This window comes from Prorops nasuta, unplaced genomic scaffold (genome assembly GCF_024137725.1).
Source record: "Prorops nasuta isolate Cenicafe-Biocafe unplaced genomic scaffold, Cenicafe_Pnas_1.2 PNAS00008, whole genome shotgun sequence".
In the NCBI taxonomy this organism is placed as follows: domain Eukaryota; kingdom Metazoa; phylum Arthropoda; class Insecta; order Hymenoptera; family Bethylidae; genus Prorops; species Prorops nasuta.
Genome location: NW_027116805.1, coordinates 421,118 through 443,483, shown reverse-complemented (window position 1 = coordinate 443,483; position 22,366 = coordinate 421,118). Strand labels below are relative to the sequence as shown.

At 33.7% G+C, this 22,366-nt stretch overlaps 4 protein-coding genes and 1 non-coding gene across 8 annotated transcripts in view; 2 read left to right on the top strand and 3 right to left on the bottom strand.

The window, feature by feature from the left end:
- The window catches only part of hts (adducin 1-like protein hts), a 37,305-nt gene extending 30,504 nt beyond the window's left edge, over window positions 1-6,801 (top strand). For 2 of the 4 annotated variants that reach the window (XM_066730130.1, XM_066730129.1), the window contains 3 exons: window positions 53-190; window positions 324-395; window positions 1,653-6,801. In XM_066730130.1, the coding sequence (XP_066586227.1) occupies window positions 53-190; window positions 324-395; window positions 1,653-5,962 (4,520 nt within the window). In that variant the 3' untranslated portion in view covers window positions 5,963-6,801. The remainder of the gene's footprint in view (window positions 1-52; window positions 191-323; window positions 396-1,652) is intronic. The other 2 variants (XM_066730131.1, XM_066730132.1) reach the window with 1 other exon arrangement.
- Window positions 6,802-11,631: 4,830 nt separating this feature from the next.
- On the bottom strand, window positions 11,632-14,117 carry LOC136775400 (tubulin alpha-1 chain-like). The gene is made up of 3 exons (XM_066730134.1): window positions 13,970-14,117; window positions 13,451-13,673; window positions 11,632-13,039 (listed from the first exon to the last, which is right to left on the bottom strand). The coding sequence occupies exons 1-3, from the start codon at window positions 13,970-13,972 to the stop codon at window positions 11,916-11,918; spliced, it is 1,350 nt and encodes a 449-aa protein (XP_066586231.1). The 5' UTR covers window positions 13,973-14,117; the 3' UTR covers window positions 11,632-11,915.
- A 550-nt stretch (window positions 14,118-14,667) lies between these two features.
- LOC136775399 (tubulin alpha-1 chain-like) lies at window positions 14,668-17,592 on the bottom strand. The gene is made up of 4 exons (XM_066730133.1): window positions 17,486-17,592; window positions 16,672-16,990; window positions 16,036-16,258; window positions 14,668-15,916 (listed from the first exon to the last, which is right to left on the bottom strand). Exons 2-4 carry the CDS (start codon window positions 16,672-16,674, stop codon window positions 14,790-14,792), a joined length of 1,353 nt encoding a protein of 450 aa, XP_066586230.1. The 5' UTR covers window positions 16,675-16,990; window positions 17,486-17,592; the 3' UTR covers window positions 14,668-14,789.
- Window positions 17,593-19,211: 1,619 nt separating this feature from the next.
- Window positions 19,212-19,283, bottom strand: TRNAH-GUG (transfer RNA histidin (anticodon GUG)). Its single transcript has one exon. It is a non-coding gene; the product is annotated as a tRNA-His (tRNA).
- Window positions 19,284-19,691: 408 nt separating this feature from the next.
- ytr (U4/U6.U5 small nuclear ribonucleoprotein 27 kDa protein yantar) lies at window positions 19,692-21,827 on the top strand. Its single transcript, XM_066730135.1, has 4 exons — window positions 19,692-19,878; window positions 20,036-20,143; window positions 20,208-20,362; window positions 20,442-21,827. The coding sequence occupies exons 1-4, from the start codon at window positions 19,874-19,876 to the stop codon at window positions 20,636-20,638; spliced, it is 465 nt and encodes a 154-aa protein (XP_066586232.1). The 5' UTR covers window positions 19,692-19,873; the 3' UTR covers window positions 20,639-21,827.
- Window positions 21,828-22,366: the final 539 nt, after the last annotated feature.

Below are 22,366 nucleotides of genomic sequence, written 5' to 3'. Positions count from 1 at the left end.
AAACTGTCCAAGTATTAGTTTAATATATAAATCTTGTTTATAATTTTTTTAGACGACGAATCCCAATCTGAATCAGAAGCTTTACTTTCTTATAACATAAGTCGAGCAACACATGAATCTAGCACTGCCAAGAGCCCGGTTCAATCACCAATCTCTGTTACTTCGGAAACTGAAGAAGAAAGTAGGGATGGTAATTATACAATTTTATGCTCAATTTAATCTTAGTCAAATAGTGCTCACACAATAAAAAGCTAATTACATAATATTCTTAATTTTGCTTTCATAAACATTATCACTTTTAATATATACAATATTGTTCATAGAACCTCGCGTCCTCAGAATAGAAACGAAACAAGTGCCTGCGCCATGCCAACCAGAAGTTGTGTTAAGCGATGGTAAGAATCATTAATTTGGTATATAAGTTTGTATGTTTTGCATGAGTTTAATATAAATGTTGTCAATGAAGATACAAGATAGTTCAGTAAAGTATAGCGCCTCAGTATTCTAATATACATAATGAATGCATGACTTACAATATTTAAAAGTAGATAGCTCATTTGCTGGATTCGTCCTCTTATAGTCTGACATGGTTTATATCTTAATTTGTAGTTAAAAGATCAATTTAAAATTAATTATTTCTCCAGTATAAAGAACACAGATATTACTTTATTACCTACATTTTTATGTATTAACTCAGCTATTCACTTACACAATTTTTTTACAAACTCCTTGAATCATATTTTTAAAAATGTAAACATATTCCTGAATCTGATTTTTTAAGGACAAAATTGTTGATTGATTGAACAAAATTAAGCTAAACATGTTTTCTTGCTCTGAAATTATAATTTTGATTTTAATGATTCAATAAAATATACTTCAATAGTTAAAGTAACTCAGTATACATTAAATTGAAGTCAAAAATGTGTAATCTTCTATAAATATAACTAATTTAACAAATAAATATATAAGTATTACAATAACATTCAATGGAAAAGACCTAATGATACAACAGTTTTTTTTTCATTTTTGAGTATATTATTATTGTTTTTCCAATCAGAAGCATGTTTGACTAGGGGTAAATTCAGTGTTTTGAACAATCTTAGGTTCTTGTAATTAGTATTATACATGTAAAGCACATTGAATTGCATGAATATGTGGTTTTATGGTTTAGACGGAAATTTCTCTGAAAAGGAAAAGGAAGTGTCTTTGTTAAGCCATGTTAAGAATTCTGGGAATCATCTAAATGCAACAGGTTTGTTTACAATTTTTAAAATTTCATTAAACCCATAATTGTTGCACCAACTTCTATAGTTAGCTTTTCTTATCCAAATTTATGAGTTGTCACGTATCATAATGCATGTATAAATTTCTTATATGTAGTAGATGCAACTACAGAATTTCTAAATGAGATGAGACGGAGTGCAATAGACCCATATAAGAGTCAAATGCAGAAAGGTAAGATTACTTGAATGTAGCATGCAATATTTTCTTTAAAAGGTCTAGTATGAAATAATTTCGCTTTAATAATTAAAGTTAATAAATAGAGCTATGGACATCCTATAGTATTGCTTGGCAGCTTGTGATAACAAACAGCAGCTGAATTTTTAATATCATTGCTTAGTTTGAGGTTTGTTGGGACAATGTGGTTGCAGATTGTGGTCTATCAAGCAGTTTCAGCAGTGAAAGCGAAGATCATTTTGGCTGGCAGTCATCAGAGTCCTACGATAATCTCCATTTTGAGATTGCTAGATGTACAACCATTGCTGAACGCATGAAACCCGTCTTTTTTGAAGTTCCAACGCTTGTCCCTCCTTCCTGGCACCAGCACGAAAACTCTACGCAAAACAGGCACAAATTTCATTCACTACTAAGACGAGATTTTTTTACCAATTACGAGCAAAGATTACGCCAAACCTACAACAACACGTACACTCAAACTAAAAACTCGACTAATACCGTTCCATCTAATTCTAATTCCAATTCCAGTTCAAAAGCTTTGCATTTTAATAACGCTTTTGTCAGCTTGGAGTCCCCTAAATTGGTTCTATCAAGCATTCAAAGATTGAATTCCGCTAGCTTAAATGCGAATTTGTTAAGGTATCCTAATCCAGAATCGGTTTATTTTTCTCTTAAAAATAATAAGAATGTTAACTTAGCTAGTTTCGATGGTTATTTGAAGAATTCAAATCGTAATAGCTTATCTTTATCTGTAAATAATAATCCCTCACTGAAATGTGTGAAAACTGCACATTTATCTTTCAATGGTTGTCGTGAGAACGGTTATGATAATAGGAATAATCAATTGGAAGATAAATCATATAGAAATATGATTAATGAACATTCAGAACAGTCAGTTTCTGATATTTGTAAGAAAAGAGAAGGTGAAATTGAGTCGATTGAAAATGAAAATTCTTCGCTTAATAATAATACAGCAATGAGAGAAAATGGACAGGCTTATTCGCCTGATACTAATAAAGACATCCCTTATTCTGCCAAAAATTTAATCGAACATAGCGAATCCAAGAAAATGATAGATTTGTGCAGGCAAGATAGCATTGTCGAAGTGATAGATAATATAAAAACAAATATTCCGGTATCGATGATCAAAGTACCAGCTTTATTAAATACAGATCTTTCCTTAAAATATAATTTAGACTCAACAAAGATGAGCTTAATTTACAGTTTAACACCGTCATCCGAATTAGAAACTAGTCACTGGGTCAGTACAGATACTTTCAATGGGTTAGATGATTCAACATTTGATAATCCTAGCATCCAATTTGATTATACGGTAGATGATAATGTTAGCACGGACGGCAGTACCAGGGATGAAATATCTGACTATATTTGGTGCGATCTAGAAACTGGAACAAATTTTGGAGACTGTAAAAGCGTCGATTGTGATTTGAATAATTCCGATCACGTGGAAAGTGATAATTCTTCTAATCAAGGATCTGATATACTTGAATTGCCCACCAGTACTGTACTACAGTTGAAAGAAAATAACGAAGAGGTATTTTGCAATGGCATCAACAGCACCGTTAATGAAATTATAGATGAGCTATACGTCAGAGAAGCATGTGTCTACGTAGCTAATATTGTGGATGAAATACTGAAAAACGCTTCTCAGTTTTTAGAAAATAAAAAAGTAAATAAGGAAGAAGAATTTATGGACGTTAAAGCAGCCGAAGTAGAAGATGATGGAAAATTATTTGTTATAAGTGAAATTATACATCATATTATTGATCAAGCTGACTTTGCTCCAAAATCGAGCTCTAAATTGTTAAATGAAGTAGAATTTTCTTTTGAAACGCCCGTGGACATTAATCACACATCTGGTGATTCCTTAAAGAAAAATTCTGATTTTTTTAAGTGCAGTTCTTCTGTAATTTCTGATAAATTGAATGAAAATGAAAATTCAGCAGAGACGAAGGAGAATGAGACGAATATGAATAATCTTAATGAAACTTTAGATTTGGAAAAAATGTTTGTTAAATTGCCCTGTCCTTGCTTACAGTGCAAATCAGACAATTTTAATGGTAATAACGAAAGTTTCTTTATTTCTTGCGCGTGTAGGGAATGTACTGATAGAAGGAGAAATGTAGCGATCGAAGATGGGAAGGCATTACCTCATATTGATTCGGGGCTTGGATGTATTAAATATGATTCGGAGGAAGCTTTCAGTTGTCGCTCATCAACTTATTCCATTTACGATAAAGAATATGACGAAGGAATCAACACTGATGTAAATGATGATATGAATTTTGATGGATGTGACTCTAAATGTACATGTGGCTGCAATTCAAGCTCTCCGTTAACAGATACTTACAGAAATTCCCTGGAATGTTTATCTCAGTATAAACAAATCATCGAGAAAAACGATCAACTAGATGCAGAATTAGAAAATAGCTATGGTAAAGCTACACTAGAATTTTTGACAATAGCAAAAGTTAATCCTGAAAATCACGAGGTTATACTTAACTTTGAAATTCAGTCGAGCAATGAGAATAATAAACATAACGTAGAAATATATGACGCGGATGAGTATTCAAAACAAGAGAAATTCATTACTGAAAGTAAAATTGAGAGTTATGAGTCTTCTTCTGAAGGACAAACTGTATTTTCGGATAATTTTGCTGAGCAAGAATTAACATCACCGTCTACCGAAGAGGAGATTATTGAAGATGTTTTTATAAATAATAATGGATATTGTGAGAACTATAATTTAAAGTTAGACAAAGGAGAATTTCCGAAAGAAATTGTGCTAAACGGACACAACTCCACAGCACCATTTAACATAGTAAACGATAACAACTGCAATGATAACGAGGAAAACGGTTTCGATAAAGAATGTTCTAAAGATGCCTCAGGTGAGTTCAATTCCATTACAATTAATGGTATGAGTCCAAATGATTTTTTGGACTATCAGAGGAAAATGGAAGCGAGACTAGATTTGAATAATTATGAAGAAAACGATGTATATTCATGTAACCTTGAATTTTCTAACAATTCAGGCAGGAGTAGTAAAGAAGGAGATTTTTCTGAGTCAGTTGGATTTACAGTCCTGACAGTGGATGAGGCAGTCGAAGAAATTAAGAAGCTTAAAGGTATTGAGAATTTTGACAACTGTGGGAGGATCAATAGAGAGGAAGAACAATCTGAGAAGTCTTACTCAAATGAAGATGTGTCAAATGAGCCTAAGACTATTGTACATTCTGGCATGGATATAATTCATTTTATTGAGTATGCAAAAAAAATGGAAACGAAAACAGATTTTAATTATTTGGAAGCATTTTATGATTCAGATTTAGATGATGTAGAGAGTTTGGATAATTGCGAAAAGTGTAGTAAAGAGGAAGAACAATCTGAGAAATCTAACTTCAATGAGAATAATTCTATCGAAGTTATGCAGAAAGTAGAATCTGTTCAGGAACTAGATGTCGTGGCTGAGGCAGAGTGTACTTGCTGCAGTTACTGTCTGCAAAATCCACCACTATGTCCACAAGCTTACCAAAACTATCAGGAATCCTCTGCTTTACCTCCCATAACAGAGGAAGGTGATGAATCGGACACAGAAAATTTTGAAAGAATGAATGTTACTTTTACCAAAATTAGTAATCAAAAAGATGAGAAACAAACTTGTTCGGATGCTGACATGCTGGGAGAATGGCTAGGGCATTTGAGTGAGGGTGATGAAATAAAAAATGAGACTTGTACAAAATCTTTGGACTACTTTTCTTGCAAGGAAAGTGATTCCAGTCAATTTATATCTGCCAACAGCACTATTCGAATTTCTGATGGTTCCTATTCTTCTCAATTAAAAGCTGTGAATGAAAATTTTGCGTCTTTATCAGATGTAACTGTTGAAGAAGCCAAGTTGAATTCGACTTTTACCATCTCCGATAACAGTGATAGTGAGAAAGATAATTTAATTGCCGTAGATTCTATCTATAATGCTGATATCTCTACCAATGTAGAGGACCATTTTAATCAGCAACGAGAACTTGACTTGTCCATTCCAGAGTTTAGAAAATGTAACGAATGTGACACTAGTCTTAATTTTGCTGACGTTTCTTCGAATGACGAAAAAGAGAGAGGCGTGAATGTAAAAAAAAATCAGAAAAAACTCAGAGAAAAGTATAGTACAGCGGAAAAGAAAGTAAATATTTGTGATGTTGAAAATACTAATTGTAAAGGTATAAGTAAGAATTGGGATAAAAATACTTCTGATATGAAGGCTAAAAGTCTATCAGTGAGTTGTATAAATAATTCTTACGATACCAAAGATACCGTGCACTTAGAAAGCCAATTAATTAATGAGGAGAGTCACAGTGATAGCGAAATTCCAAAAGATTCTCCTGTAAGACTTCAAAGGTACGAGGAAACTACTTTGTATAAAGTAGTTTCTAGGATTAATTTAACAGACATCGCTGATAATTTAAGTTTTAAAAAGGAAACTTAAAATCTAATCTTTACAACTATCTTTTAAAATAATATTTAAAATTTGCCCATACAAAGTTTTACAATTTTCTTATCAAGGATTTGACACAGATTCTTGCAACTTGTAACTAATAATTTTACTAAGATCAGAAATCGTTCGCATGTATTTAAATCGTTTATTTTAGAAAAGAAAAATGTCTGAACATTTTCTACGTCATTTTAAAACATGACATTGCAAAGAAAAGAACGTATAAACAAATCGACTTTTATGTAAAAATATAATGGTAATTATCGTTTCGTATTTGTTGGTTATTATATAAGCAAATAGCTATTATTTTATTTACAAGTTTTAATTTTTAGTTATTAATTACCATTAAATTTACTAGAATCTTGTTATGTAAATGTCTAGTATATTCGTTATTTCTTACGTTCGGGCTTCACAATCTCGGCTTACTCATTCATTTATAACTGCTTAAACTTATTCAATTAAGTTAACTCGATGTACTTACACTTTTCTGCAATTGTGTTTCACCCTCTTTAACATTACTTATATTAATAAATCGATATTTATATATGTATGTATGTATCACTTTGCGAACTACGTTAAATTATCATTAAATGTAAATAACTGCTTTAAAATGCTTAATGCAAATGGAAAAATCAGATAATTAACAGACCCTTTTAATTTAATGGCAAGTTAGTTTCTGTTTTTAACATTTTTATCATTATTATTCAATATTTTACAATAACATCCGTAAGGTAAGGATGTTTTATCAAGAACTGCATGCTTACTAATTTTATTACAAGTAAGTTTCAGGTAACTATTATTTGGCATTTAAAACCAAATTTGAAGAAATAAACTAATAACTAATATTTTATTTATGTTTCAGGTGAGAACACCGTTAATGGTGATCATTCGGATGCACATCACAGTACATTCTCGCAAAGTAGCAAGGAGGTATGTTATTTACCATTAAATATTACACCACTAATAATTCAAATATTAATCTACCTAAAAATATAAATTTTCAATCAGAGTTGTCATGCAGCTCCCAATATTTTTGGAGCTTATATTAGCATTAATAGAAAATTAACACCTGCTATCACACAGTTCAATATTAAATTCAGAAAACCATATAAAGCTATGATTATTAAATGTGACTATCAAACTGATATTAGCTACTGTTAACTCAGCTTTAATATACTGAAGCAATATAAAATCCGGATATAATCTAAAGATATTTACCACAAGAAATGAACATTATAGTATATTTAAACGAAAATTAACGTTTACTATAAAATAAACAAACCAGACATCATCTCATATCATTTGCACGAGGACCCAAAACCAAAGTAAGGTCAAATACAATGTTCAATTTCTCAATTTAATAATAATTAAAAAACAAAGTTCTAGAAAATGAAATTTGGTAGTTTTACACCATCCCTGAGAAATTTTGAGTCCTCGTATTCATTGAATTGTCTAACGCTAGGCTGGCAAGGTTAGAGATTTTTAATGATTTTGAAATTAGTGCGATTAGTTTTTCGCTTGCATGTGGCAAATCGCAGATTCGATAGTCGTAGAAACATAAAGCGAAGGGAAGAATTAGATTAACATATACATACATACAAGCATTGCATGTGCATGCTAAAAGGTTTATGGTCATGGTTGGGACCTTGCGTGTTAAGGGTTCCATGTCGCAGGACGTGAGCGTTAGCGAGGAGTCCCCGAAGAAGGAAAAGAAGAAGAAGAAGGGCCTTAGGACGCCATCCTTCCTTAAGAAGAAGAAGGAGAAGAAGAAGTCGGTCGAGGCGTAGGTAGTTTTAGCTGAGGTGCGTAATATCAGTCATGCTATTTTATTTATCTTATTTTTTCTTACATTACACGCTGTCAATACGCGTAGACGCAATTTTAGGATTTTTTATTAGTTGCTCGCTAGAACTTCTGCCAATTCATTAAATTTCATCGAAATTTTTTTACTATACTATAAAAGTGGCATAAATATTGAAGACTAATTTATGAAACTGACATTATCAAATGTAAATTGTGGATGATATAGAATAATAGAAGGACAGGTATGATAAGTTAAATCGAATGATTCAATCTTTTCATCTGAATTATATTTGTGGTTTTTTTAATGAAATAATTGGCATTAAATTTTTCTTCTTACAGACACTGCCGCAAGGGAAAACCTATAAGTAAAACCCAAGAAGTTTAGGCTCGATAGATGGAAGTTGCGCAAAGCGATGAATGAAATGAAGAAAATATCTTTACGATGGGACCGAAGAGGAATTTAGGGAGAAGGAACGAACGAAACTTCAAGAAGAAAAATTAGAAGCAATTCTGCATCTCTTCAGGACTCAAGACTGCCATCATATTACTTCTATGATAGGAAGACTATAAGCAACCTTCGATTTTCAAACTTCACGATTCCAAATATGGCTTTCCATAGTTCCCTGTAGCTGTCAATCGCCGTGGCTGAAAATGGACCTCCTCAAAAATAATTATTCTCAAGCTTCACGACTCTAGCCACTGTTCTACATTCTTGTATGGTTCTCCGTAATTTTCCATAATCATTCATGGTTCTTCATGATGAGCCCAAAAGATTGAACTTTATTCTACTGTTTTTACATTTTTAACTCATCATGCGATCTATTTAATGCGCTCTTATACATTGACGCCACCCTTTCCCTCTTCCTTACCCCACTGTATAGACGATAAAAAGAGAGAAACAAAATAAAAAAAACGAGAACTGTTAGGAATAGTGTTGTGCAACTTTTTCTATGTCAGCTTGAAGGAAACGCGACAGACTTATTTATGCTTCGATGCTTTTTCAAATGTTATTCGTGATTTTGTAAAGACTTCGGGCTTCTGGATGAACTCGAGATTCTTTGCGAGAGAGTATTTAGATATTTTTTAATAATATGCTTTATAAACTATAATGATGTATATAGCACGCGAGGCTTCAGGCTAGCATGGATGAAGGTTCTACACCCAATAATATCTGCTATTCTTTATCTTTCTTCGATATGGCCTACTGTTCATCGCGAAGGATACTTGATCGAATTTTCTGCTTGAAAAGCAGAATTCTCTGTATGATAAGTTTATGAAAAGAGAACGTCGATCTCCTACGATCCTGTGAATTAGATTTTTTAATCGTGAAAGTACTGGAAGGTCTTTTATTTCCAAATTATTAATGAAACGAATAGAACAATGCTTCAATATTATAAGGAATTAAATTGGATATAGCGGTTAGTACTAAGGAGCTGTTACAGAAAAAAGTCGTAATATTAATGATTTGGAAACATAAGTCCTACCACGGTAACCGTTGACTGTTGTTGATATTGTGACAAAGAATATGTTCTCTTACATAGTAAACATGTGCATAAAGCAAATTAGATAAAAAAAATTCTAGCCGACCTCTGATCCTACTCACTTAGTCTCAGATGTTTGAATTATATAAATAACTATTTTCTTTTATCAAACACTAAAAAGCAAAACTATATGTTAATTTTTTCTTTATCATCGATGCCACAATTCTGCAGAGTTTCGAATAAAATGGTAAAATTTTTTAGTGTAATTGGAGTCCTTAGGGCTGACGGAACAAAGTATTTTACTGCCATTAATATGAAATGCATCAAATAACAGATTTTTAGTGGAAGGTATGATAAAGTGGTTCATTTTGATATTAAACAATAATTAAGCGATATAACTGAGGTATATGTAATATGCAATATGATTCGCGCCATTTCTTTTCCTAAAGTTGACGATGCTTGGAATATATGTGTAAAAGTGATACAGGAAATGGTACAAATTGAGATTAATATTTATTTTTGACGGGGTCGTGGCTATTCAGAACACATAGAACGAACGTCTCTGTTCGATTTGGACTTTATATATTTTATTTTCTATTATTCTATTGATCATTTTTAATGATATTGATAAAGATTAGTTTTTATTATTGTAACATGCTTCGTGATACAAGAAATTATGTATTTACTGTCTAAAACACACATTTTTATACAGGAACGTTGCATCAAACAAGTTTCAGTTTTTTATTCTAGAAATAACGCGATAATTAATTAATTGATGATATTAAAATTCATGAAGCTGATTAATCCAGTGGACTAATAAAATGATTTTTAAAAAATTTATGTTATTGACCCAAGTGTATCAATAAATTACTTGTTTCCAGAAAATTCATGAAATCAATTGATTCATTGATTAATTGATAACTAAAAATAGAATCGCAGTTCTGCTGAGATTCGTTGCACACTTATTAACAACCCGTGGAGGTAGGAGATGAAAACTGAAGTATACATATATATAAAAAATTACACGAGATACAGAAGATACATAAGAACACAATGTACACAAAACACCTGCGCGCATACCCAATAAATTACTATCAAGTAATAACACTTGTATTATTGAAATTATATGATAATTGCAATCTCTAATTGTAATAGTTAATATATGATATAAAAATAATATTAAATATACATAAAAGTACTTTAGTTACGGTCGTGCTTATTAAAATATTATTTTAGAAACTTATTGTCACACAGCTGAACGTATGAGTATATATATAACAACTTTTGCTTCTCAAATGCATATTATTTTCTTGATGGATAAAACATTGCTTCTTTTCTGTACAAGCTTTTTGTGGAAAAATAAGTTTCTGCCATTTCATCAAGGTTTCTTCATTTTTACATAGCTTCAAGTTTGTTGAAAAGTAATTAGAGTTGTATATGTGCAATTGGGATATGTACGTGGCGAAAAAGAGCTATAAATTCGCTGAGTTGTCGCGTTAGAAATGTTTATGTGAACGGTCTTGCTTCTACCAAAAGCTCTTTCTGACTGAATTAACTCTCCTCCAAGGATTACCCGCCGTTCAGCTATTACCTAGTTATGCGTTTGTAAATATTTTATGATATTTTTCGCTGAAAATTGTTCGCCACATCGAGAGTCGTGGGGTAACGACAATTAACGAATAGCGACTAAAGGATTAACAATAAATCTGTACAATAATTGTGAGATAAGAGGCCTGTTCTTTTTCGTTGCACTGGTACAATAAGTTGTAATAAGACCAATACACTTTTTCTCATTCTAACTTATTGAACCCGTGCAGTAGTGCAGCGGAAAGGAACAGACACTACATGGAAGAAATTTTTCTTGTAAGGTACTAAACATTTCAGTTTTTCGTAAAATTTTTATTACAAGTAAGACAGTTTCCTTTCATTCCTTGCTGGTATGAAGAAGATACCCAGTCTCTAAACTTTTGAAATAAAAACAAATAATGTTACGAAATAATGTTTTTTTATTATGCCCAAATCTTTCTTATTGAAGATTTTGCAATAGTAATATAGCAAATACGAAAATGACTCAGTAAGAGGAAGTGTGGCTTCAAGATACTTCCTGTTGTAACTTATACCGCCTCAAGGACAACTCGATGAAAGATAAATAGTTTAGGCGTGGCTTCTTGGCATTCTATAAGATAATTGTCTTGGAGGCCAAAAAAATATCAATAAAAAATAACTTAAGCCACATATATCGAGTGTCAGGTTAATTATCGTGTCAATCCAAAAATTGTTCAATATATATGGGAAAGGATCCGTAAATTACTGATTATACAATTTTTAGATTTAATTAATTTATATATTAAAGATGACATTTGAATATAAATACGTTTTGTCATATTATTCTTAACTACTTTCAAGTAAAGGTTAAACCTAACTCAATTTTGATAGAAGATCGCTTCTTAATATCTCCTGTCCAATCAATGTACTCCATTTTGATAGGACACTTAAATACGTCCCATAAATGCATCAATGAAAATTCTTAGGTATATGCAAAAGTAATTATTATTTATAGATAAGTTACTCATGTTTATTTCAGTACAAGAAATACATATAAGTCAGAAAACTTAAATAGACAAATAATACATTATTAATGATAAGTGTTGAAGGAGAGAAGTTTAGAATTCCTCGCCTTCGCCTTCTCCCTCGACGGAGTCCATCCCGACCTCGTCATAATCCTTTTCCAAAGCTGCAAGATCTTCCCTGGCTTCGGAGAACTCACCTTCCTCCATACCTTCACCAACGTACCAATGAACGAAAGCTCTCTTGGCATACATGAGGTCAAATTTGTGGTCCAAGCGAGCCCAGGCTTCAGCGATGGCCGTGGTGTTTGACAACATGCAGACAGCACGCTGAACCTTGGCCAAGTCACCACCAGGAACTACAGTTGGTGGCTGGTAATTGATGCCTACCTTGAAACCAGTGGGACACCAGTCAACGAACTGAATGGTACGTTTAGTCTTGATCGCTGCAATGGCGGCGTTTACATCTTTCGGTACCACGTCACCTCTGTACAACATACAGCAAGCCATATACTTCCCATGACGCGGGTCGCATTTCACCATTTGATTATTTGGTTCGAAACAGGCATTGGTGATTTCGCCAACGGACAATTGTTCGTGGTAAGCCTTCTCGGCAGAGATTACTGGTGCATAGGTGACCAGTGGGAAGTGGATTCTTGGATAAGGTACCAAATTGGTCTGGAACTCGGTCAAGTCTACGTTCAAAGCTCCATCGAATCTCAAAGATGCCGTGATAGATGAGACAATTTGACCGATCAATCTGTTCAGGTTGGTATAGGTTGGTCGTTCAATGTCCAAGTTCCGACGACAGATATCGTAAATAGCCTCATTGTCTACCATGAAGGCACAGTCTGAGTGTTCTAAAGTAGTGTGAGTAGTCAAGATGGAGTTGTAGGGTTCAACGACCGCGGTAGAAACTTGGGGTGCTGGGTAAATAGCGAACTCCAATTTCGATTTTTTGCCATAGTCGACTGAGAGACGTTCCATCAGCAGAGAAGTGAAGCCGGAACCAGTACCTCCTCCGAAAGAGTGAAAGATGAGGAATCCTTGGAGTCCTGTGCAATGATCTGCCAATTTGCGGATTCTGTCCAGAACCACATCGACGATTTCCTTGCCGATCGTATAGTGTCCTCTTGCATAATTGTTGGCAGCATCTTCCTTACCTGTTATCAGTTGCTCTGGATGGAAGAGCTGACGATACGTACCAGTACGAACCTCGTCTAGAAAATTCAACATCATTTACTTTTATATTCCAGAAACAGATATTTTTAGGTATGGTGGCCGAGTATACGTACTAATAAAAATCAAAAACCTTTTTTAAAATTTAATCAAAGGTTCTGTTTTTATTGCACAATTGAAAGTGATCAAATATTTTATGAAATTTATTATTACTCTTATTTTTTAAACTAAAATTATATTCCAAAACTTTTATTTTATTATCGCGTCCACTATACGAAGAACAAGGACTCGGCGTACTTAGATTATTTTTAAAGTATGAATCGGAAATATTCACGCTGAATAAACATTTGTAAAATTGTATAGTGTGTATACTTTGCCTCTATTATGATAGAAGATGATAACTTTCAATTCTGTAACAAGCATTTTTTTTCATGGCAGAACAAAGCACTTGCCAACTACAGTCGGCTCCAGATCGATAAACACGGCGCGGGGTACGTGTTTTCCAGCTCCAGTTTCACTGAAGAAGGTGTTGAAACTGTCGTCCCCACCGCCAATGGTTTTGTCTGATGGCATCTGTCCATCAGGCTGAATTCCATGTTCCAAACAATACAATTCCCAACAAGCGTTTCCTATTTGAACCCCAGCTTGTCCAACGTGGATTGATATACACTCACGCTATATATGAGAAAATAAAAATTCACTGTTCTTATTCATCTATAAAATTATTTACACATAAAAAATAATAAGTAACACAGCTATGCTATTATCAAAAATAAATATCTTCGTTCGTTTCAACAATGCAGATTTCTAATATTATTTTTAAATTATTTATACATTCCACTTAAACAATTAATCAAAGGTTTTCCGCCAATTATGCTTTACTCTTTGGGACACATTCACTGTTTAGTTTCGTTTCTAATATATTAAAATTTTGTAGTAATTGTAGAGTGAAAGAAAAAGCATTTATTTACCATATTGTTTTCAAGTGTTTGGCCAAGTACGTTGAAATTGCTGAAGTTTAACCCAAGCTGGTAATGGAGCTTGAACAAACTGACTGAGTTGGGAGTAGCCGGATAACTAAATGACAAACCTGCGCATCTATCTACGTAGACGAAGCGGCGCGAAATTGGAGTGCGCAGCGGTCCAGCCTATCCTGACTCACGCATTTGACAGATCAATAATCGTATCGCTGAAGTATAATCATGGAATTAAACAATATGAGTATGTACATGTCAGCGCTACGATATAAAGCTTTAACTAAACACGAACGTGTCATAAATAACTTCCGTGCTGGATTCAATCTTCAAAGCCAAACTTTGGAACCTTACAACACTTGTAGTCTACGACTAACGTTGAGAATAAATAAAAATGAAGTACAGCAAGCCCAAATAATCTAAGTGACAAGCAGTCTCTATTAAATTTTTACAACAATTTTTGGCGTGAACAAACAGATCGTTTTAATATAAACAAAAACTATATTTCTGAATTGTTGATAAATGGATTGCCTGTCTCTCCCTCGCTTTTCAAATATCGTTCTTTTAAATCCTTCATGATTTTATATAAACATAGATAAAGGTCTATAGGCAATTACTTAAGAAATAATGTAAGGATTGTGAGTTTTAATTGGTAAAGGAGTTGGGTTCGCAGAGTAGTTGAAAAAAGACAGATATTGTTGAGAAAGTAAAAATTTATTCTCAAAAAAAACTTTAGATGCTCAGAAGAATCATGGGAATAGACCCAGTAATATAGTCAGCCTTTTGGTTTTTTGATACTAAATGTGAAATTTGACTCTTAGTATTCCTCGTTGCCTTCGCCTTCTCCCTCCACGGAGTCCATGCCGACTTCTTCGTAATCCTTCTCCAAAGCAGCAAGATCCTCTCTAGCCTCAGAAAATTCACCTTCCTCCATTCCCTCACCAACGTACCAGTGGACGAAAGCTCTCTTGGCGTACATGAGGTCAAATTTGTGGTCCAAGCGAGCCCAGGCTTCAGCGATGGCCGTGGTGTTTGACAACATGCAGACTGCACGTTGAACCTTGGCTAAGTCACCACCAGGAACCACAGTTGGTGGCTGGTAATTGATGCCTACCTTGAATCCAGTGGGACACCAGTCAACAAATTGAATGGTACGCTTGGTCTTAATGGTGGCGATTGCAGCGTTTACGTCCTTTGGTACCACGTCACCTCTATACAACATGCAGCAAGCCATATATTTTCCGTGACGTGGGTCGCATTTCACCATCTGATTAGCTGGCTCGAAACAGGCATTGGTAATTTCAGCAACGGACAATTGTTCGTGGTAGGCCTTCTCGGCAGAGATTACTGGTGCATAGGTAACCAGTGGGAAGTGGATTCTTGGGTAAGGTACCAAGTTGGTCTGGAACTCGGTCAAGTCTACGTTCAAAGCTCCGTCGAATCTCAGAGATGCCGTGATAGACGAAACAATTTGACCGATCAATCTGTTCAGGTTGGTATAGGTTGGTCGTTCAATGTCCAAGTTGCGACGACAGATATCATAAATAGCCTCATTGTCTACCATGAAGGCACAGTCTGAGTGCTCCAACGTAGTGTGAGTAGTCAAAATGGAATTGTAGGGCTCCACGACCGCGGTAGAAACTTGAGGTGCTGGGTAAATAGCGAACTCCAATTTGGATTTCTTGCCATAGTCGACTGAGAGACGTTCCATAAGCAGGGAAGTGAAACCGGAACCGGTACCTCCTCCGAAAGAGTGGAAGATGAGGAATCCCTGTAGTCCAGTGCATTGGTCGGCTAATTTACGAATTCTGTCCAACACGAGGTCAACGATTTCCTTGCCGATCGTGTAGTGTCCTCTTGCATAATTGTTAGCTGCATCTTCCTTTCCGGTAATGAGTTGTTCCGGATGGAACAGTTGGCGGTAAGTTCCAGTTCGAACCTCATCTAAAAAATAATTATATTGTATAATAAAAATATTATTATATTAATGACCAGTCTCTAATGATTTCTGACGAATTTAAAAATGGCGGTAAATCTCGTTATCTTATGTGTCGATAACTTACCGACTACAGTAGGTTCCAGATCAACAAAGACGGCCCTGGGTACATGCTTGCCAGCTCCAGTCTCACTGAAGAAAGTATTGAAGCTGTCATCCCCTCCACCCAACATTTTGTCGGATGGCATCTGGCCATCAGGCTGAATTCCATGTTCCAGACAGTACAATTCCCAGCAGGCGTTACCGATTTGAACTCCGGCTTGGCCAACGTGGACGGAAATACATTCACGCTAGAAAGATTAATTCAATCTTAATTATAGAAAAATTTTTAACCAAAAGTATTATAGGTTTTTTTGTTAAGAGAAAACTACTGAAATTTGCAAAATTTCAGTCACATTAATAATGAAAATTTAATTAAATCTCATGCACGTTGAGATATTCTTTATATACACGTTACAAAACACTGTCCAATTACATTTAAAAGCACCAAAATAATAAGTTCACTGGAAAACACCCACAACAACTCGTTATTCGAAGTTGGAATATTCGAATTCCAAATGTTAACCGACGTTGCATTCCATATAAGGCATCCAGTGACGCCAACATTTTTTTTCGCGAGCAAAGCCGTTAGTTAAATATCACACTTTCACGAATTCATGTATGGAGAATAGAAATTGGGTAATTAGAAAAAATAAACGCTTACCATTTTGTTGAGTTTTGTATAAAAAAAGGTTTGTAGTAAAAAGCGAGGAACGCTTCCGGTATCGTTTAGATGAAGTAGGCAATGGAGCTTCTCCAAACGAACGTAGCGGTATGAGGAGACCGGAGAAGCGAGGGTCTCTTATAGCCTCGGTACAGATGGGGGGTCGGTAGCCACTTTGCCAACGCTATCTTAATCGCCATTGGTTCGTCCATCTTGTAGACCGTGGAACCCTCTTTTTCTATTTGGCCTTGTTCATTGCCTTCTTTTGCAAACCCAACGGTCCCAACGTACACTCAATTCATCTACAGCCCAACCGATACTGAAATATTAAATCTCTTTTATTCTTTTTTCGGTTATATACTGTATAAAAATTGACTTAAATTTAATCATTTTGTTGTTAATTTATACATCAATTTGAGTTTACTTGAAGAAATATATGCCATTGATATGGAACTAATTTATCCTTGTTTTTAGTGGATATAATTTTGTTGCCACATAGAGCAATTCAGCCTTGTTATTTCTCAAATTACATTAATAGGAATTATAGGGTGAGCCCTGAATATTAGGGCCCCCTAATTTATATAATTACCGTGACGTGTGTTAAAGGGAATAGAATTAAATATCCGCTTTTTGGATAGCGATGAAAAAAAACTCATTCAATTAAGAAATAATTTGACTATTGAATAATGATGATGAGAAATTAAATATGAAACAATAATTTTGTTGTCATTTCTTAAAGCCAGAGTCGTCGACTTTCCGTAGATTATTTTAGTCTCTGCGGTATTTCGTCTTCAAGAAAGTAAAATAAACATACCTAACCCGGCATCCTTTGCCAGGACCATCTCTATAAATAAGTTAGTCGCCTCGAATCGTGACATTTCTGCTTAGCTTATACATGCACTAAATACACGTCAGCTTACACTAAAATGTGCAAAATATAAAAAATTAATATTTTACCAATTAAAATAAAATACATTTTTATGTAATCTAGTAAAATTAGATTACAAAGTAATTGTTTTATCTATAAAATTAAATAATATGAAATCTCACTGTGGAAGGATGGAAGAATCCAGGCCTGCTGATAGATGATACATTACTGGTGCCGTTTTACAGTTAGGCAGTAAAGGTAATAGCAGTTGCCGCACCCGATTAGTTTGCAAAATTTCGCGGTTACCTGAGATAACGAAAACCTTTCTTAAGCTATATCCATTTAATTCCTTCTTCCTTTCAAGTATTTAATTAACAAGCCAGTAATCAATATTCTTTTATGAATTAAAGCCTCTGGGATAAATTAAATTGCATGGCTTATCGATGATCCAGACATTGAAAAAAAAATAATTTAAACAGTTCTTACGCAACTATATATCAACTAAAGATAAATGATGACGTCATTCATCCTTCGTAACACCAAATTTGTTGATGAAGTCATCTGCTTTACATTTTTACTTATCAGAAGTATTCTTATTTCTTTTACTATATAGATCCATACACATCACTACTTTAAATCACATTTCTATTTTTGGAAAGAGTATTACTTATACTTTTTCATATTATAATCTAAATTATAATGACAAAACTTTTCCAAGATTTTTCTTAAAGGTAGATAGAAAAATTATTGTTTATTGTTTGAAAAAATTAGCAACAAATTTTAAATTGTAATGCTGTTTTTCAGGTCCATTTTTAAGGAGGTGAGTTCTTTTCTGTATGTTCAACTTGTGGCCTTATAAGGAGAGAGAAACCGTGACGTTATACGGCTCTGTAGAATTGTGTAGGCCGTAAAACTCGTGGGACCGTATACGTCGACCCGCCCACTGCGATATTCTCTGTACAGCGAATTAAAGAGAGTCCTGCAAGAGCAAAAAGTTTGTCCCTGCAAACCCAACAGAACCAAACCTACTTTCCAATTCAAGCTTCAATCGTTGATCAAAACAGTTGCTTCATTTATTTATGTATTATCTACGTCGAATGAGAGGGGGGCTTTATTACACTATATTGAATTTCTTCGAAGTTTTGTTTACATCATCAACTTATGATTGGCTGAACCAGATTCGCCTGATGCGGTCCGGTAACTTAATAGTTGGAGCATGACAACTGATAGTAATCAAGATTCACTGCCGTATCAAACATTTCCAAAGAAAATTACTAATGCCCTTGATAATATTGCTATAATAATATTTATATATCCAAACAACTGAACTTGAAAGTTAAGCATATAGAACAATTGATACAAAATTTATAATATTATTACTTGCACAGGCTTTTATAATATTTTAACACTGTTTCAATGACAGTTGCTAAATGAATTTATGAAAGCTATAAGAACTTGGCCGGTTTTAAATGTTTGTTTTAGCACTTGAGATAATGTTAGTGTTAAAATGGCGACTATTAATCTTTGTAGATATAGCAAAACATGAAATAAATGAAACGATTTTTTATTTCTAAATTAATATTTAAATAAATTTAAAAATTGTGAAAATATGACGAATTTCATGTTTGCTATGTTAAAAAAAAACCTCCCCGTGACAATGTGACTTTCACATTGCCGTGACCAGGATTCGAACCTGGGTTACTACGGCCACAACGTAGGGTCCTAACCACTAGACGATCACGGCTATCGGAGGACTTGATGAAACTGTCTTATCTTTCAATGCCACGCATAGGAAAAATTACTATTTCAAATTTGTCTGCTCAACCAACCTTTAAAATTTGAAACGTATCAAATTAAATTCCAATTGTGGTAATAATTTCTGCAAATTCAATTTGTTTTAGATGCTTACTAATAGGACGGTACACAAATCTGTATAATAAATATTTATAATTAATTATATTTCTTTCATTGTTAGCGTAGTATTCTTAAACCAAAATTCGTAATTGTTAGGTGGAGTCTTTCTCAGGTGGAGTCATTTCTATATTTAATTTTGTAGCGTGCTATAGTGTAACATACATATAATGTGTTTCATCAACTTATTATAGAATACAACATAACACACAATATACTTATCCTAGGCGGCGCAGCAGGCGATAGGCGCTTTCTTGAAGAAAATAGAAAAGTGTGAACAGAATTAACAGAAAAACTCTAAAGAGGCTCCCCCGAGCGACTGAGCGGTGAGCCTCGAGTGTCTTGCCCTCGCCGCCTCGTATTTAGTCGGAATCAGTCGGAACTTACTTTATAATATAAACACGGCTGAAGACAGTGTAAGAAATGCCGTAAGTAATAGTAATCTAACCTAAAAGTTTGTTGACTTCGTAATTAATTCGTCTTATTCATACAAATAAATTAAATGAAAAATTTGTATTAGCATAGAATTAATTACTTTAAATGCATATTCGGATTTTCTGACATTAATTTTTATAATTTAATTAGTACTGGACGAAGCCGGACACCTTCCCCTGGGAGACGACGAGATCGATCCAGGGAACGGGATCGTGAAAGGGATAGACGTAGAAGAAGATCACGTGAGAGAAGGAGAAGGTAATTAATTTATTAAAATTCTTAACCTCTGTAGAAAGAATTATTTAACACAATTGTATTTCAGGTCTGCAGAACGTGATAGAGTTAAATCAAGAGATAGAGAAAGAGAACGTGAAAGGGATAGGGATAGACATAGAAGATCTTATAGCAGATCCAGATCCAGGGATCGTGATAGGCAAAAGACTAAGAAGCCAACAAATGAGCGTCCAGTTATAACAGGTTTAAATTTTGATCATTCTTTTATTGTTTTATCTTGCATCTATAATATACAATTTGTGTATTTTAATATCTTTTGCAGAAGCTGACCTTCAAGGTAAAACTCCCGAAGAACAGGATATGATGAGAATGATGGGATTCTGTGGCTTTGATACTACTAAGGGAAAAAAAGTTGAAGGAAATGATGTTGGGGCAGTGCATGTTATTTTAAAACGAAAGTACAGACAGTACATGAATAGAAAGGGAGGATTCAACAGGCCACTGGATTTTGTTGCTTAAATTATTATTTAGGATTTAAAACCTTAACTTTTTCAACTAAAACTGTAAATTATTAGTATTAATTTTAAAATAATATATTTGTGATAAGTTTGAAAGTCTAAGAAACATCAATTTTAGTTTTATTAAAGATTAGTTATATCTAGAAATGCTCTCGTCAAATATCGTCTGTTAGTAAGGTAGAATTTTTCAATTTGTGGTTGATAACAGTGTAAACTGTAAAATATTGATATATCTATATATATATACTATAGATATCGTAAAGAGAAACTTTATGAAATTCGTCATGTAAAAACTGATAGAAGGTTTGTTACACTGATATAAATATTTCTTAGGTAATCAAAGCTGTCTGAGAAGTGAGAGCTACAAGTTTTATTTTTGTAAATTCGTTTTTCCTCCATTTTATTTATTATTTCAGCCGAGTAAATAACATAAAGGTATACTGTGAATTTTTATATTGCATTTAAAATAATTTAATAGTTTTAATACTGCTCAATAATTAGATGTATTTATTCATACATAAAAGGATAAATTTTTAAGTATTGTTTTGTAAAATGTAAAAAAATCTTCTGATAGAGACGGGATCGGTTCAATTCCATTACGGTGTGAAAATGTGGCTTTGATTATCTGTTTTCTTTGCACTTTTGGATTTTATGGGCCTTTCGGAAGGTCGAGCGGCTACTAAAATATTCAATTCGATGTGGCTGCTGCGATTTAAAGATACTCACCGTCCCTTTTCAATCTTCGGACAAATCAAACGTGAGCTTGATGGGATTTCCCTTTAGAAACATCAATCAGGTATCAAATATAGAGACTGATTCACTCTCGATTTTCATTCAACGCTTTTCCCATTAAGTATATCTCATGCTGCCAAGTCATTGTTAAACAAGTCTTATCGTTCGCTCCTGTATGCCATCGATTCATCAGTGAATTCTTCTGGAAAATAATCAGTTATTGTTAACACGTTGAATTTGATGCACCATTAATTCATTGTTAAAAACAGGAAATTAGTAATTAAATGAATGAATAAGATTGATATTATAATCCAGCAAAATATATATAATATTTAGTTGAATTCTTAGATGAAAAACAATGAAGTGAACTGATTTTTTTTTCTAAAATTTACTGTAATTATATATAGTAAAAAATATTATTTTTTTGCTGTCTTAACAGTCTAATATAAATTTACAACGCCTTTGTAGCCCACGTATGTCATTGTAATTTTACAAAAAAAAAAATATACAGTATTTCTTGTTAAATTAAAAATAGAATTATAATTTTTTAAAGCACGTACACTTGCGTGGATTTCAAAGAGTAATTGTATATTTTTCAAAGATTCATTTAATTTGAGCAGTTGACATCTGTTTCTAGTTCTAATACTGTTTGGATTATTGAAGTTTGAGGGTTTTCTATTTCTTATTAATTTTGAGATGATAAATGACTATTTTAGTGTCAACGAATATTCTCCGGCTCGCTCAGCTGATTTACCTGGTGTATAACTCGGTATTCATCAGTACTCTGTGCAATTTAGCTTTGTGAAACTGCAGACTGCACGTCAGGGACTTTATTTTTCCAACAATTTTATCGGCCCTGCGCACTATTACCAGCCAACGTAAAATATTAACAATCGCATCCGAATAGAAGTGAAGAAGTTTATTAAGGTGTTCTTGCTTCGTGAAATATCATGCCAGGAATTCTGTAATTAAATAACTTTTCAAAAGAGAAACCTCA